Source organism: Euprymna scolopes, chromosome 5 (genome assembly GCF_053919585.1).
Source record: "Euprymna scolopes isolate OS-2025 chromosome 5, ASM5391958v1, whole genome shotgun sequence".
Lineage (NCBI taxonomy): Eukaryota > Metazoa > Mollusca > Cephalopoda > Sepiida > Sepiolidae > Euprymna > Euprymna scolopes.
In genome coordinates, this window is record NC_136486.1 from 143,434,236 (window position 1) to 143,453,266 (window position 19,031).

The window sequence follows — 19,031 nt, forward strand, 5'->3', positions numbered from 1 at the left end:
ACAGAAATAATGAAAATTTTGAATTAAAATGGTCAGTAGTGAACAGGGAGAGAAAGTACAACCCTGGGAAATCAAAAAGGTTCAATCTATGTTTATTGGAAGCCTTCTACATAGTGAATTCCAAAGAGGAAATTTTGAATAAAAGACTTGATGCCATACAGGGATGCCTTAAGAGAAATAGATTTCTGCTATCGCGCCTTAAATGTAACTGAGTCATAACCCATTTACAACAATAAGGATCATAGGATGCCAGGATTAAATTTTAATGTAGAGTTAAATAGGTAGAACTGTTACAATATAAATGAAGGATCCAAATATAACATGCGAATATAGTTTCCTTTCTTCTTAACCGGGTTATAAATATAAATAAAGTAAATAGCTAATCTAGGAATGGGAATTTTTCTCCATAACGGCAACCATTCTTGTATTCAGTCGTAGCATTATTAACGGTTAAATAAGTAACACCCTCTTCAAATCAATAAAAAAATTCAGCAATTAATCTAGTTATTATTAAAAATTACATTAGCAACTTGGGGGCTGTTAATCCATTTAAATATTAATTCAATTGATTTTGTCATCTGACATCCTAGGTTGGTAGAATCCATGCTGACTTTCTTATTCTCCTACCTCACCCCATGGTCTAAGTGCTTTTCACCCATAAATGCAGGAGTAGACATCTTCCCACCGGAGTAAAACACACTTGGAGCCATGAGTGATTTTGCTGTCAGAATAATAATTAGAGGACATACAATATTTTATTTATTTAGACAACCCAAGAACACAACGCATGAATTATATGACAGGAGCAGCATAAGTGATTAATAACAGATGCGGATTAAACACTACCTATTCATTTAGATCAAAAGCACAATTTATATACTCAATTTGTTAAATAAGCCATTGTAGCACGTTCTGGATCCATCTGGTTAAATTAATTATTAAATCATAGTCACCTTCTAGTAAGCAATGAACCGAAAACACAAATGGCCTGAATTACCTCCCTTTTAACAATTATAAGAAACAAAATTGACCCAGTTTCAAACAGAATTAACTAGCAGTACTTAACAACTTAATTGGCTTATCTCCCTTCAAATCATCCTAAGCAACCACATAAAAACATTTTTCAAGTAAAGTCACTATGAATCTTCAGACAGTAAATAGATTAGAACACTTCACCCGAAATGTCCTACAAGGTTTGCATATATTTAATACACCCATTTACTTTATTCTCATATTCAATCAAATTCTAAACCTGAAATGGTCTTATATTTTTCAATAGTTTCTTATAGGCGCATTCGTTTGAATCTCTATTGCACTTGGTTCATCGGGTATATTTACCTGATAGTTTTTAAAATTATTTTAGCTTGGTATTTAATCATCCATATATTTATATATCTATATATTAATACGATCGCATGTATGTTATTATCTGAATCAAGCTTACATCCGGTTCGTTTAATTGTTATGTACTTCCATTTCTTGTATTAAATAATTTTACCAAGAATTCCTCAAAAGTTTTGTTTTCGGTTTCGATTATAGCTAATGCCACCCCAATGATCTCTTTTAAAAATTAATTTTATCAAGAATTTTTCATAAGTCATATTTTTTTATCAAGAATTTTTCATAAGAATTTTTCATAAGTCTTGGTTTCGGTTTCGATTTTAGCTGATGGCACCTTAGTAATCTATTTTTTTATAAGTAAATTTATCAAAAATTCTTCATCAGTTTTGGTTTCGGTTTCAATTATAGCTAAAGGAACTAAAGTTATATATATATATATATATATATATATATATATATATATATATATATATGTATACTAGCAAAAGTAACCGTCGTTGATTGGGTTCAAAAACAGCCTACAGAAAATGGACTCTGATTTATGAAAGTATGATAGGTTATGAAAAGGAAGGGTTGTAAAGAGATAGCTTCGAATTTGGGGGTATCAAAACGAAAGCAAAATATGATGAAAGTAAAAATAAAATAGAAAACCCCATAATTTATTATACCATACCTGTTCACACTGAAACACTTATCACAATATTCTGTGGATCTATATTAAAAAACCTTGTTAAACTTTGTGACATATTTCCATTCTGTGTAGGTCAGGCGCGAACGAACACCCCATAATTTTATTATACCATATTTCTTCAAACTGAAACATAATTATCAAAGTATACTTACACAGATAGATATGAAAAGTCTTTATTAAAGTTTGTGCCTATTTCCATTCTATGGAGGCCAGACGCGAACGCAGACCCCACAATTTTATTATACCATCCCTATATAAGTTAAAACATACTTATCAAAGTATTCTTATGTACATCTATATCAAAAACACTTGTAAACGTTTTTTTAAATTTTTTATTTCCATACTTTGTGAACAAGGCGCGAACGCAGACACCACAATTTTAATGAACCACCGTTCTGCCAGATCAAACATACCCATTCCTGTGTCTTGATACATTTTCTATCATTATATGCAATCAGTTTTTTAAAAATAGTCAACCATATAGGAGCCTATTCGTGACCAGACAGACACACACACACACACACACACACACACACACACACACACACACAGACATTCAGCTTTATATATATATATATATATATATATATATATATATATATATATATATATATTCGGTTTCTATGCAAACTAATGAATCCAAGTCGTATGAATATATCTTTTATTTTTTAAATCGCAACTTTATAATATATAAACATCGATAGAACATTAACTCTATAATAATATATACGAGATCTGCAAGAATTAAAATATCATATTTAAGCGTATTTTACGACCTGGGTACGCCGGGCGTCGCTGCTATCTTGGATAAATACTTTTGCAGTTTTAACAAAATAGCTATCAGAGCGTCCGCATTTACGCTGTATATCTACAGAATACCAATATCAATATATTACATATGAATCAGTCCACTTTTAAATTTCCACATGTCCTACTAGTATGTATGATATAAATATATTGTTTGACTCTTTTCAAAATGTGGCCCCATGTAAGGGCTCTTTTAACAATTACAATCTTGAGGAATAAGTTGAGTTACCTCCCACGAATATACAACACGATTTTAAGTTAGAATTTATTATTTCGTTTTTAATGGATTGTCATTTACTTTCATAGATTCCGTATAAATATAAAAATATACATTTAACTAAATCGAATTCATGAAAATAAGGAAATAAACTCTTTCATTTACGTTAAAAGATCAATTTATATTGACAATAGCTTTTCAATCATTTTAAAGTTTCAATTGATATAAACTTTTTCTAAATTTATCTTTTTGTCTTAAAATTAATAATTATATCCGCTGAAAAAAAAAAACAGAACCAATGATTCATTACTACACTTAGAAGAGGAATGGTTATGTTACTTTCTGGCAGAATTCCTTCGATAAAGTGAACCATATAGATAGACGGATAGAGTTCACATGGCCTAGTAATGTTTGACTATTTACCTAGTGAAGCTAGAGTGTGAATTTGTCATCCACATATCCACAGAGCAGATATGTGTTTTAATGTCTATATTTTGAAATGCATTCATGCTTCATATTAAGTAAATTATTATTTTGTTTTGAGCCTATAATTTGATAGTTTGCTTTTGGGCACAACCTACAATTCCAACTTTTTATACGATGTGCTAATTTTATCAATTTTCATTTTGTGTTCCGATGGAAGTCTTTGCTTTTATTCATATACATGATTATATATACATGATTATATATACATGATTATATATACATGATTATATATACTTGTATGCTGAATGTCATATTGCATGCTGAATATCATGACACATTGGTATCTAATCTTGGATGTATTTTTTGTTGCGAACCAAAAACTTTGAGTCGATTAAAAAAAACAGTACCCACTGTTCTCACTACATACACATACAACATCTACATACAAATGTATACATATAATATATATTTTTATTTAAAATCTTATTTAATCTAACTCTACTACAAGGAGAGTCATCAGTACGAAAGCGAAAAAGATAATAATAAATTAACTGAAACCACAAGCAGCAGATGACCATATTTAATTGTACGATTTACTTTCACTTTTCTTTATTATCCCTATCTCCATTTTGGTTTTCTCTATTATTATTATTATTATTGGCTCAGATGGAGGTTTCACACAAGTAAACAACCGATCTGATTGGAAACCTGTAGTGTTTTCTGGGAGCTGAGTGACAAAAGTCTCCCCAAGCGTCCAGCTCTCTCCACCTCCTTCGATAGCATTTGCAAATAAATTTGTGTCATCGCAACAGCCATTTACCATTGATTTCTCGCTGGCAGTTGCCATTGGTTTATACTGGAATTTGAGTGACACTAAGCCTCCCCAAGGTCCCAGTTCTCTTCGCGCTTGTCCAGCAGATGTCTGGTCAGTACTCTCTCCTTGGTTTTTCCATCCTCCTTGATCCTTCTCGATTATTATTATTATTATTATTAGCAATTTTTATTTTTAATAATAATTTTCAAAGGGTCTTCTTTGTTCACCAAATACGAAATCTGAAAATACAATCGATATGTCATCGTAATTATGCAACTTGAACATGAGTTAAGTTGAATTCGTGAATTGTATAATGTTAATAGAATATCATTGCCATTAAATGTATCCCAACGTGTTTAACGTAAAATCTAACAACTGAAGACAAAAAGAAACAAATATTTTAACCAAGAGAAAAGAATTACTTACCATTTTGCAATGCTGTAATGTCCGATATAAAGACACTCTCGTTATCTTCGTCTTTTGTAAAATTTATGTTTGTGATATGCAATACAGACGCCAACAATGTAAATACCATTGAGATTTCCTATAGTCAATAAAACAACAACAATTTCAGTGAACTAGTGACACAAAAATTCTGTACTCATACAGAGAAATATGAATACTCCTCCTTATATACGGACTATCAAGGAGACTCGACATTGCCCGGAATGGAATGAAAATTAACGAATATTCAACATAATACTTTTATTGTCATCGAAATACATACACATTGTCTATTTTTATAATTCAAATCGATTGATTACATGCTCTAGTCGGGGATCCACTGCAGTGCACCGGAAAGCAACTTGAATTAGTGCAAAATACATTGTAATCTAAATTGCACTGTACAGAACCTACTGTTGATTTTATAAAACCATTCTTATATAATGGCTTGAATTTAAGTTTAAAATTCAAAAGTCAAGTATCATGGTTCAATTTTGCCCTAAACAGAAACATTCATTTTGAACGCACCCTTGTGTTATCAAAGAACCAACTGTTGATTTTATGAAACTATTTATACATAACCGCTTGAATTAAAGTTAAAGGTATAAAACGTCAAGTATCAAGGTTCAGTTGTATTCTAGACAGAAACATTAATGTCGAACGCAATCCTGTCTTATCAAAAACATAATTTTGATTTTTATACGCCGAGCTCTTCTGCCTGCAACATGATAAAACGTCTGAAATTCACTTGTATTGTTAGTCTATATAAGGTGGTAACTTTTATCAAAATCGAACTGTTCCTTTTTTAGTTGGATTTTTCGATTATCAATTAACAATTTTCGATACTTTTCAGAGGCATTCCGATACAAAACCTATCTAAGAACGCTCATAGACACATAAAGTATATTTGTGTGACATTTCATAATAAATCGCCTCGTCATTTGAGAGTCCATAGGAAACGAACTCACACATACAAATTGCCATTAGTAGATACATAGATAGATAGATACAGAATTTTAAATACGAACATAATGAAACACAATCAAGAACTGATATATTATTATATGTAAAGTTTAGATTATAATATCGCACATACAATAGAACAGATTTAAAATATTAACACACTCTTGGACCTAATTTTGCTAAAAGTTTAGGAATTTGTACATTTATACGTGATTTGTTTTCACTCTGGAAATTTATATGTGATTTGTTTAGAAGCTGTATATTTCTATGTTATTTTGTTCTATCCTCATTTCTATCATTATCTCCATCCCTATTTGGTTCATTCCTAGGTCCAATTTGAAATGATTCAATGTGATTTCTAAATCTGTCCTTAAAAACTTCCCGTCACCCTAGATATACCTTCTTACTATTATCCACTTTAACTTCACATATCCACTTTAACTTCACATTTATACACACTTTCAGAAATTAAGCAGTAGCCCTCCAATGGACTTCGTTAGGTATTCTACAGTTATATTTTCTCCCCAAGTTTAGTTCACTAGATTCAATCATTTTGTTGATCACTATTTTGCTGATTTTACCATTATTGGAGCCTATTATAGTATTTGCTAGATTGACAGCGGTTAAGAATGAAAAAGGAACACCTTAATTAGATCTAATGATGAATTATAGACAAGGAAAGATTTTGATATCACGATTGGATCCTTGAACTCAGCACCTGCAACTGACTTTGTAGGTCTGTACATGTACAGGAGATAAACAAAAAAAATATCAGGTTTAAATGAGGGGCTATATAGAGATAATGCAATATTTTTAGTTAATTAAAGCGATCAAATCACAGAAATAACTATAATGAAAATTATAATACTTTTAATGAATTTATGTTAGAAATAACAATTGACATAAAGTGATTTTTTAGATGTACCTCTAAATCTTAACGATAACACTTATAAACCGTTTCACAAACCGAACTAGACACTTTTCTATATAGATTATAAATCGAATCATCCCAAGTGTATGCAAAAAGCAGTATATAAAAATGTATATAAATAAGTATATAAAAAGAATATCTGGATTATCTCAACAGGAGAATGTATTCGATAAAAATAAAGAGTATTAAAATTAAGCCTTAATTAGATCGGGATATCACGGGAAAAGGTGAATAATAGGAATAGCAGAACAATATCATACAACATGACAATGAAAGAAAGAAGAAATGCGATAAATGAAAATAGGTATGAAAATAATAATAAGAAGAATAAAATAGAAGAAAACTAAAAATAATAAGGAAGCATATAATGGTGACAATAATATAAGGAATAAGAGAAATAGACGCCAAAAACAAGTCTGGTTTAATCCAACGTTTAGTTAATATGTTCCAAACAATATCCCTAAAGATTTCTACGAAATAATTGATAAAAACTTCCCCTCAGAAAGAGGAGTAAGTAAAATAATTAACAAGATAACAGTGAAACTTTCATTCTCAACCGCTGCCAACACTATAGTAGACTCCAATAATGGTAAAATCAACAATAGGATTGAATCTGGTGAACTAAATTTTAGGAAAAAATATAACTGTAGAATACCTAACGAATGTCCGTATTTTTTACACATAGATAAATAATACATTGAAATATGATAAATTGTGCAACTTACCCAGTCTGTAAATCCAATTAATTTCATCACATTAAGCTGTTTGTGAAACATTATTCGGCAATTTTCGAGATCTTCGAGACTTTGATAAATTGGCCTTTTTCGGTTGTCACTATGAAGAATCCTACAGAAAATATTTTAAAACATAATTTTTTCCAGAAATTATATAGATTATATCTTTTTTTGAGAACAACACTTAATAATCGCCTGGAATTGTAGTTATTTTCATATTTTTCAAATCTAAATTATGCAAATTTAAATTGTATTTGCTAAACATTTTATTAAAATGTATAAACATGTTAAAACGATCAAATGTATGCCTATATTCGCATCTATCAGAATGTTTTTATTTATACAAACGCTTAAAGCAAGTTATTTGTTGAGATATATATTTAACCATATTTTTATCGAAGAATCTACATGTAATACAGTTTAATCATAAAGATTTTCTATTTCTTCTTATTTTTTCAGATGAGGAAATTATGTTCAAAATGTCTCCAGAGACCGAACTTAAAGATATGTTCGACATATTCCCGGGTCTGATCCTGCAAACAAGTTCTGAACAACGAAGATCAAAATGAAAACGAAAAAAACAAGAAATATTACGAATTTCCTTGTGAGAACCCTAACAGGAAAAGTATTGTCTCCATCCAGAGATTATATGTGTGTTATGGTGTGATGATTTGCCATATTTCGTGACTACAGTAGCACCTCAGATACGACATACAAATTAGTAACAAAACAGAGTACAGTATATAATACACATGTATATAATCAAATAACCTTAGAAAAAACACCACAAGTCGGGGAAAATACTGTAACCAAGGACTGAAAGAAACATCGTATTCCACATCATAACCTGAAAAAGCTGTAAGTATACCACCGTATTGTGTTATTAGCTATTGCCCTTTCAATGTTACAACTGGAAAAATAAGTATTCGATAAAAGTCTAGAACTAGAACTAGAACGATGTCATTTTATTAGAAAGATCATTGCTATAACTCAAAGAAGACATTCCTTTGCTATCATATCGTTTTGTTTTGAGTGGTGGATTTGATTTCTCTAAGCATATAAAATTTAAGCGTGACAACATACATACAAAGCCTTTAATAAAAATGCGAGGTCACATTTCAAAATGGTGTTGATACAAAATTCGTTCTAACTTGTTAAAATTCCTTTGGAATAGAGATATACACGTCACATCTGTGTCCAACTTCCGCATAGGGAGTTAAATAGAAATAAAATATTTGTCGACAGGATCCCCTGATGTAGAGAGTGCGGACTTCAATAAAACATACCTGAATTCCTCTGGTGAAATTAAGAAATAATTTTGTAGTTCTTCTTTGGTCATTCCAGCAAACATGTAATAAAATATGTGAAAGTTCCGTTCGCCTGCACCTTGTTGGACGACACGCGTCTTCTCCAGCAAAAAATCTTTTAATCTTGCTATGCAGAAAGAAAAGACAAAAAGAAATAATTACCTTTTTAACAAAAATTATGTCTCTGTGCACGTTTTAGTGTTTTAAATTAGATTTAGCGTTTTAGATACAAATAAGAACTTTAAATATATTAAATCTTGCAATTAATTTTAAAATTATTTGTAAATAATATTCTCTCACAAAATAAAGACTGCGTGCACTCCCTACAAAGATGTTTGTTTAGTTAAAAGTATTTTTAATGAAACGTTTTTTTTCTCATACGTCATACGTAATTCCGTTTATATATTTTAATGATGAACACTTTCCAGTTATTTCTCTTCGTAGCAAAATATTTTTCCAGCGAGAATATCGTCAAGCAAATGTTGCGTAGAGCAATTCAAATTCACATTCTAACACTTTATTCGTTATGAAAGTAATTGTTGTCATATATTTTATAAATAATGTACAAAATAGAATGCATTGTTTCAATGCATTTCTCTTTAATTTACCTCCAACCAGATCTCCATCCTGTGTAAATTTCAGTTCCAAATATTTGCCAAATCTGCTCGAATTGCCATTCATAACAGTTTGAGCGTTTCCAAAGGCTTCTAACAATGGATTAATCTAAAAGGAAAATGAATAAGAAAAAAACATGTATAAATTCAATTAAATCCTAGTAAAAATCGATTATGAACGTAACTCATTTAACGTTACACAATATATTAGAAGACTCAAATGTGCTTTCTCAAAATGTAAATAAAATATAAACACATTTTTTGATTAAAAACAAGAATGATCGTCACAAATATCAATAAATCATTTTTACGAACTCAGAATAACTCAAACCTCATTTTTATTGCTTAGTAAATGTAGGGGTACATTATCAGATACATTTTTATGTCTCAACATCTTGTTTTGCAAAGAGATTACATGTGGTAAATTTTCTCAATCGTAGAAAAAATGGTTATTATATAAAATAACTAAAATACATGCTTTAAAATATTTGTAGATCTGTAAAAAAACACACAAAAAACTTAAAGAATAAATCAATTAGTATATTTTCAAGATATAAACCACTTTTGTTTCAAAAGAGAAAAAAGAAATGTTATTCCAAACAAAATGGCAGAATCAACCCAGAGAAGCTATGAATTGTAAATGCTTGCATACTAAGACGAGGAATAGATTTTCCGGTAGATAGCCAATCCGAAAACATCTTGAGATAAAGAGCAGAGTTCCTTCTCGTGTGAAGACAAAGAATTATGTGCAAGAATTCTTAAGAGATTGAGTATATTTTATGGAGTAATTCCGGTTTCTAATTGGTTGGTAGCAGAGCGTGATTCTATCTTATTGATTAATTCTTATCACTCCTGTGTATAAATATAACCTTCCATTTTTTTGTAACCATACATAAGGATACTAAAAATAGTGCAACACATATTATGGACGAAATGGAACTGACTTTTCTAAAATATTGCAGATAATTTAATAAATCACGTTACATAGAAGTAGTGTGATACGTTGGAACAATAAATGTCAGTGTGTAATGAGTTTATTTTTACAAGTTACCACTTATCAAGGCCCGAAAGCCAATCGTGGATAAGGATTAATGAGTGTAAGGTGGTCACTGAGATAACAGCTTAGTGATTGGTGATGGTGAAATTAGGTAGAATTTGGTTACTTAAAGGGTTGAAACATCCAAAACTTATCTACATTGAACTTGAAGACGACCATGTTGTATTTAGCGGGAAAACAGGCAAACGGGAACGAGTTCTACAGGCGGTTAGTTCTAGGAAAGAAGATTGTTCATAAAATTTGCATTCAAATTTAGGTGCGGATAGAGAGCAGGAGAAATTGTTGGTAGTGATTGCAGATAGACAAGCGTTTTTGCGAAGTTTGGTGTGTGGGGGCAGTAGATTGAAGCTCAGACGAGAACATGCCATGAAACAACAATAGAGAAGAGGCAGGCTCACAACGTCTGTTATGTGGTAAAAAGGTTGCAAAGCACAGAAAAAAGGACATCTCTAGATATAGTGTGAGTTTATGTCATTGCGAGAGTGTAAACATTCATGAATATTCATAGTCAGCTCGATGTGAATAAATCTTAATTTTCTCTTATGATTGTCTTAAATAAGTCTTTTACATGCGTCAAGATTAATCGTAACAAATGTTGTCATGGCTTCATAAAACATGTCTGTAAATATATGTGGACATCATACACCTTCAGCCAGAGTACTAAAACATAACGGCTTTCGTTGTTAACGTTTTAACTACTACAAAATCATCCAACGTAAAATTTCCATTTATATTTTCTTTGTATATACCTTTATGCGGAGTAAGCACCGAGTTTATGCAAGTGTCTTTTATATAGTACTAGTTAAATGTCTGCCATTAGACGACTTTAAACAATAAATATAGCATTTGTTGAAATATTCATGCTTTTTCTTTCTCTAGCAGTATGGCACGGTTTTGATCGCATTCTTACATAGAAAAAAATAATGTGCCCATATAATTTATCTTGTTGTCTCAGATATATGTATATATATATATATATATATATATATATATATATATATATATATATATATATATATATAGTCATTCACATACAATACTGTTTCGCGCTCATTAGTGCGGCTAGACAGGAAACTGCCTCAAGCCAGGATCGAAACCCGACCGCCCAAATGACAGTCAAAGCTTTTCACCATTGCGCTATACGGCTGATGTTGTGTTGGTAATGGATTAACGATGCTTTGTTTTGACATCGTCCAGATTCCTCCGCTCAATTTGTTTTCACAAAAAGCGTCGCTTAATACGCTAATGGCAAATTGTATATCACTTCCCGATATGCTACACCCATGATAGGGAGCATTATAGTCATCCACATACAGTACTGTTTTGCTGTTTCACAGCTCATCAGTGCGGCTAAACAGGCAACTGCCTCAAGCCAGGATCGAAACCCGACCGCCCAAATGAAAGTCAAGGCTTCTCACAAAATTCAATACATCAAATTTTGATTTATATATAATACAAGTTAAAATAAAATTTGAATATTGATAAATATTTTATTTATTATTTGCATATGTTGTTGTTTATTGTTGAGTTAGAAAGGGTGTCAGTCGCTGGATTGAGCTTATTTCCCCCCTATTATTTGCATATATTTATGTAGTGAAAATTCAAATTTTATTTTTAGCTGCAATATTTTAAGTCTAAAAAATTCTTATTTTTTACTTTACTAGAATATCTTGTTCTTTACTTTTCCCGGTTGAATTTCTTGTCCTTTACTTTTCCAGGTTTAATAAAATCTTAAGAATATTACTTTTCATGCGCGCATTTTTCCATATAATCCATGATTTTTCCAGGTATTGCTATTGTATTGATATATAAATTTATAATATTTATTAATGATTGTCAAAAAAATTAGCTCTCAAACACACATTTATGCAATATTTATCATTTAATCACAGTAGTTCCGAGCCAGGGTCTCTACCGAGACTGCGGTTCATGAATTCGTGATCTGAATAGAGCGTAAACTAACAAAAAAGAAGATGGCACTCGGTGTCTTTTTAGATTTTTGGAGCTTTTGACAACATACCCTTCAGTAGTATGTTCAAGTCGCTACGAGAACTCAATGTGCCACCAGTACTCATCCGATGGATTGAGTATATGGTGAGGCACAGAACAGTTCAAGTAGAACTACTGAGGGCAACTGTTAAAAGGGAAGTAGTTAAATGAAACCCCCAAAGTGGGATTTTATCACCTTTACTATGGAACTGTATGCTGAATCCTCTTTTAAAGGAGTTTAAAAATAGGAATATTTATGCCAGGCTGATGCTAATGACACCGCAGTGCTGGTCTTGGGTTCAAAAGCATCATTGGCCAGACGCATTGCCAAAATGGCATTAAATATTCCTAATAAATGGTCTAATCGAAATGAATTAGAATTCAGTAGCCGTAAAACAGAAATGGTCTTGTTTACATATAAAAGGAATTGCCAACTTGGTGACCTTTTTCCGAGTGGACAGAAATTGAAACTTTCGCAGGAGGCAAGGCTGTTAGGGGTAATCCTGGACAGTAAGCTAACCAGGAAAAGCCACATTTTCCTCCAAGGCAACTGCAGCCCTTATGCAATGCAAACAAATTGTGGGGAAAACCTGGGCAGTTAACCCGCATGTAATGAGGTGGATATACATTGCTATGGTATGTCCCATTTTGTCGTATGCATGTGTTTCCTGGATCCGCGGGACAGAGAAACTGTACTTGAGGAAGAAACTCCAGAAGGTACAAAGACTTGCTTGTTTAATGACTTCTTCAGCATATCCGAGCACACCTACTGGAGCATTGGAGATGCTGTTGAATATCCCTCCGATTAAAGAATTCCTGAAGGCAGAAGCGATACGGAGATCCTATAGAATAGATCTCATGGGTCTGTGGTGGTCAAGATCTGTTGGGACTACTGGAAAAACAAAGAGTCACGTGGATTTGTGTAATGAGGCTAGGAAGGAACTACCGCTCTTGCATGTGCCGGGTGACCTTATGACTAAAACCAGATCATTTAAAAAGCATTTCACATGTATGGTTTATGACAGAACAGGCGCAAGAGATTACGAAAAAGAGCTGGAAAGCAACGTAATTAAATGCTATACTGATGGATCTAAAATGAATGATAGGATTGGTGCGAGTGTTTATATAGAATACTCAAACCACCTCACCTGTCAAAAATCTTATTATCTTGATAAACTGAGGACGGTCTTCCAGGCAGAAAGCCTTCACCATACAGGTATCATCGGATACAACACCAAACACCAGTCATGAGCTGGCACCATTGGATGTGGTACCAAACACCACCGAAGAGCAGGATCTCAGACCTAAGTCTGACAAGTCAGCTCTAACATTCAGTAAACATCACGACAAAAACCGAAGAAGAAGGAGAGATAGCGCATGTTTAAGGCTTTTGAATCTGAGGTTCTGATCATGGAAGAGGTTCAGGGACAGGAAATAGCTATCCTTTCAGATAGTCAGGCAGCTATTAAAGCATTGGAGAATAGTACGGTAAGATCCCAAACCGTACTGTGCTGCATTGAAAATCTAAACCATCTAGGAAAAGAAAACCGCATATCCATTTCCTGAACCCCGGTCATGAAGGGTTTCTTTTTTTTTTTTTGTAAATAAATATATATTTATTATCATTATTATTCCAAGTTCGCTGTTAATATTATATATATAAATACACGCAAAGAAAAATACAGGAATAATCGACAATGTTGTCTGTTTTTCTAAAAAAAATAGTTCTCTTTCATTCCCTGAACGAATGAGATAAATGAATAATAAAATAAAAATTCAACAATCTTTAAACTATTTTCAGTATTTCCGAGTCAGTTTAAATAAAGTTGTGTTGTTTTTTCTTTCATTTCTTCTACTAAAATAAAAAAAAACTAAACCTTTTATTTTATTCAAGTTTCATTGTCATCGACATTTAAAGTGACGTCTGCTTTTATCCTTTTTTTAATTTACCTTTAAAAATATTTAAACTATTTTCAGTATTTCCGAGTCAGTTTAAATAAAGTTGTGTTGTTTTTTCTTTCATTTCTTCTAATAAAATAAAATAAAAACTAAACCTTTTATTTTATCCATTTTTTTTCTGGCTTCTTCTGATTGTCTCTGCCACTCTCACTAGTATTTTCTTCTTTTTAGTCTTTTAAGTTCACATGTATTATTCGACTTATTTACTTCCGAAACTAGGCAAGCAGGTTCACTGCTGCTGATGATAATATGGACAAGACACGATCTCACAGCAGCAGCAGCAGCTCTAAGAGTAGTAGTTATAATAATAAGTTGGAACCGGCGAATTATTAGCATATTAATAGTTCGATTTTCATCGGTTTTTAATTAAAAAAAAACCATTACAATGGATTGAACATAAAATCTTTCCACCAATCCCAGCTCTATACCCGTTACGGTAACATATAACATTTTCAATTTAATTTCGAATCACTGTAGTTGTTATGAAATGACTACATTTTTCATCAAATGTAATAACGAAACATTTGAGTTCATTCAAAGAATATGTATATCATAGAATTCACTAATATTATTAATCGATAAATTCACCATTTTTTGCTATAAAATCATAAGGAAAGTTACAAAAAATTAGTTATTAAAAAAAAGTTCGGTTTTTTAATTATAAAAAAACCGATACACGGGATTGAACCTAAAATCTTTCCACCAACCCCCGGTACTCTAACCGTTATGCTAACATGTCATATTGGCAAAATCGCAATAAAATATTTATATACAAAAAAATACTTATGTATGTACTTACTCTCCTGTTTGTGAACCCACATATTTTGTTGTAACTTTTTTTCTACTGAACCAATTTTCGAATTTTATTTTCAAAATGTAGCTAATGAGGTGTTCTATCCAACTATATAACCTGTTTGCAATTTGGTTGCGAACGGAATTAGTGGTGGGGCTTTGAATGTGTCTCGATTCATTCAATTTCGGACTAACGCATATATTCAACCACTACCATGGTTGAATGATATATATATATTTATATATATGACATAACTAATTATAGAGATACTATATATTCAATGTTTAATAGATGTCTATAAATATTTTGGCTTTGTGCCAAACCAAATGAGTTATTATAAATAAATTACCTCTTTAATTTTGGTATCGAGATAAGGGTGCGTTTTTGATGCACCCTGTTGTGCAATATGCCTCACCATGTGTTTGGTACTTTCCGTTTTACCCGATCCCGATACGCCACTGACCAAAATGCATTGCGGCCGTCCAGTCTGGCGCATGCGCTGATAAGCATTGTCTGCCACCCAAAATATGTGAGCGTCCAACTCTCCTCGAATATGAACATTGCTGTACAATTCGTGTTCCTGTCAATGATAAAATAGAAAACATGAAGCCAAGTAAAATTAAGAACATTCCCCCCCCCCGCTTTCTATACATATAGATATATGCTAATGAGGTGTAAGTCATTATAGAGGGTGATTTTCCATTATTAAAGGAAGGCGATATTACTCGTCTGATTTTCGCTGTATGACCGCGGCGTTGACAATAGACCGCTGTAACCGGCTTGCTACGAATTAACATTAAATGACAACATCAAATTCACTAAAAAAAGAAGACGATGACGTTAGGTTTTTGTAGTTCTTGGTATATCTGCATGGCCATCTATCTGATACTCATCAGACTCGTTGCTTGATTTCGTTGATCTAACGATAATCCGTGATTATGCCGCGTTTTGCTATGACATCGAATTTTATTCTCCTACCCTTGGGAATTTTTTTATTTTTCAGTTCTATTGTTAATTTTGATTGAATGTGCTGCTATTATAAATCAAACATATTGATGCTTTTCTACGGCTAAATGTAACGAAAGTAAATATAGAAGAAATAGGAAGTGATGACAGGAGAAGAAGGTTTGCCTGTGTAAAGCTAAAATCAATATAAAAAAGAACACCCAAAAGTACAGATGTATAAATCATTCTAGATTACATGTACATAACTATATTTTAATTAAGCACTCATAGATATTAAATAGATAAGATATAAAATGTAAGAATCTAATTAGAAATACTTTTTTTTTTATTCGAACCAATATTTTCTGGAGTGACTGAATAGATTTTTCATGTAGTATTTTTTTCAGAAACTGATGTAAAGAATATGTGTTCCTCCTCACAATAACATGATTGGCTGGTTAAGCAATGATTACTTACAGGTAAACCAGCTTGAAAAGGCGTCGAAAGATACGTCGTAAACCTCACGCTTAAGGATATACCAGATCTGACCACAAATATTCGTATCGCGAGACATATCAGAAACCTATTTTCTTTGTTTTTACATGGAGGACACCACTTATCAAGGCCCGGAGGCCACTCAGGGATAAGGGTTATTGCATGTACAGTAATCAATGAGATAGTATTGTAGTAATCATTAGTATTGGAGATTTCATAGAGTGTCTTACTTAAGGGGGCGGTTCATCAGGAATTTGTTTATGTTGGACTTGAGACATCCAAGCTGTAGTCAGGTGGGAAACAGGCAGGCAGAAGAGAGTTCCACAGTCGTGCACTTCTGAGAAAGAAGCTCTGCTCATGGAATCTACGTTTGGATTTAGGCACAGATAAAGAGTGGGGAAAATTATTGACAGTAGTTTCAGTCAGACGTGTGTTTCTCATGAAAGATTGGCGAGGGGGGGGACGAGAGATTGGAGCTCAGACGAACACTTTTCATGGAAATAAAGATAAAACAAAGACTGGCTCGCAACGTCTCTTCTGTTAAAAGTTTTACACACACATATATATCTATATCTATATCTATATATCTATATATATATATATATATATATATATATATGATAAGAAAGTTTATGCAATCGTTATACATGTTTGGAGTTAGGATTTTTAAAGAATTTATTAATAAATCAACTAAAGAAAGAAAATGAAAAGAATAAAGGTAAGGTAGTTTGCAGTAAAAAGATATAAAGTAGCAAAAACTAATGTGAAACTTACTTTGGCTCCATAAATATCTACAGTTTTGAATGGGTTGAGGGCAATCAAAACTTCTCCAACGTAAGTCTAATAAACAAAACAAAAATATAAAAAAAACAAAGTGAATAACATGAAAATCATAACATAAAGAATTGAGGAATTACTGAATGATTGATACATTTTCTAGATACAAATATATAATACAATAAACCAATAATTGTAAAAGTTTAAACTTGTTTTCGAACCAAGAAAGCTTTATCCATACACCTGTTTAATCAATGCAAATATAAAGATTTCATTAAATATAAAAATAAATTATAATTTAAGGCAAGGTAACTGGAATGTCTTGAAGAATACATTGTTAACGCGGTACGAATCGAGTATACTAGACGCTACTCTGCTCGATTTGTGTGCTTCCTAGATGAGAGCTTGTGTGTCCAGTACAGATCTACTGAGGCGCATGCGAACTCGCAGCTGGAACCAGATACAAAATAGTCACATAAGAATTATACAGTGTTTTATACAAAGAGAAGCCATTGGTATCGTGTTTTATATCTGTAGCAAAACTTGTAAAATAAATCGTAGCTCTCTTGCCACTTGCAAGACAACAAAAGAACATTGTAATTTTGTGAAAATGAGCTTCTATCGTGAAGATGTGGCGAACACTGTATGCATGTTTTAGTTCTCTCGGTCATTTCAAATGATGCCATATATTGTTCATCTAAATGAATCACATAGTCAGCGAAAAAAGAAAGAATGTTCAAAATTAATAACGTATATTAAACTTTGGAAAATATTAAGATTAATAAATTTATTTTATTAGTATAAAACTTTGGTTGAAAAATCTATATTCTGTAAACGATGTATATTATGTAAATAGTTTATATTCTGTAAATGTAATGTTAAATATTTATATTATGTAAAACATTTACATTCTGTAAATAATGTATATTGTATAAAAAGTTTATATCATGGAAATGTTTATATTCTGTAAACGATTTATAGCAAGTAAAATGTTTATATTCTGTAAAGTATTTTTACTTGTAAAAGTTCTTATGTAAAAAGTTTAGATTATGTACAGTCTTTATATTCTGTAAACAATTTATATAATGCAAAATGTTTGCATGAGGTAAACGATCTTAATATGTAAAAAGTTTATATCATGTTAAAACTTTGGATTTTGTAAACGATATATGTTTTGTAAATGTAAAAGGTGTGTATTATGTAAACGATTTATATTATTTCAAAGGTTTATATTCTGTAAACGATTTATATTATGTAAAATGTTTATATTATGTAAAAATGTATATATTCTGTCAACGATTTACATTATGGAGCAAAATTATATCACGTAAAAAAGTTTCTATAAAAGATTTATATCACGCAACAGTAATGCTTTTTTTATTTAGACTGAATTGATTAGACAGAATTGCTAATTACATTGTTATGATTATTAAACACGCATTCATAACCTGGGATTTTTACTTCTCTGTTTCAGCTGTAAGCGGTGCGAGACTTTAAGAAAGCAACCCCTATCATGGATGTGTATCAGAAGCAGAGATGCGCCATTGAACTGCTCCATGCAGTAAAAGTTGAACCGATCAACATTCAACAGTGTTCTCGTTCGCTGCCGAAAAATTACACTACATTATATTTATATTTTGAAAATAGTGATAGACACGTATAAAAACCGACACAGCCCAGGCTATTGAGTTAAGTATGTTTTTTGACGTGAAGAAAACATGAACACC

General features: G+C 31.8%; 1 protein-coding gene across 1 annotated transcript in view; it reads right to left on the reverse strand.

Annotated features, from left to right (window-relative positions):
* Nucleotides 1–17,543, reverse strand: part of LOC145276641 (chitin synthase chs-2-like) — a 270,308-nt gene extending 252,765 nt beyond the window's left edge. The window contains exons 1-7 of the mRNA XM_080127832.1: nucleotides 17,526–17,543; nucleotides 17,302–17,367; nucleotides 15,437–15,667; nucleotides 9,284–9,398; nucleotides 8,655–8,802; nucleotides 7,360–7,480; nucleotides 4,723–4,840 (exon numbers count right to left, since the gene is read on the reverse strand). Of these exons, the coding sequence (XP_079983958.1) occupies nucleotides 4,723–4,840; nucleotides 7,360–7,480; nucleotides 8,655–8,802; nucleotides 9,284–9,398; nucleotides 15,437–15,667; nucleotides 17,302–17,367; nucleotides 17,526–17,543 (817 nt within the window). The remainder of the gene's footprint in view (nucleotides 1–4,722; nucleotides 4,841–7,359; nucleotides 7,481–8,654; nucleotides 8,803–9,283; nucleotides 9,399–15,436; nucleotides 15,668–17,301; nucleotides 17,368–17,525) is intronic.
* Between the last annotated feature and the right edge of the window lie 1,488 nt (nucleotides 17,544–19,031).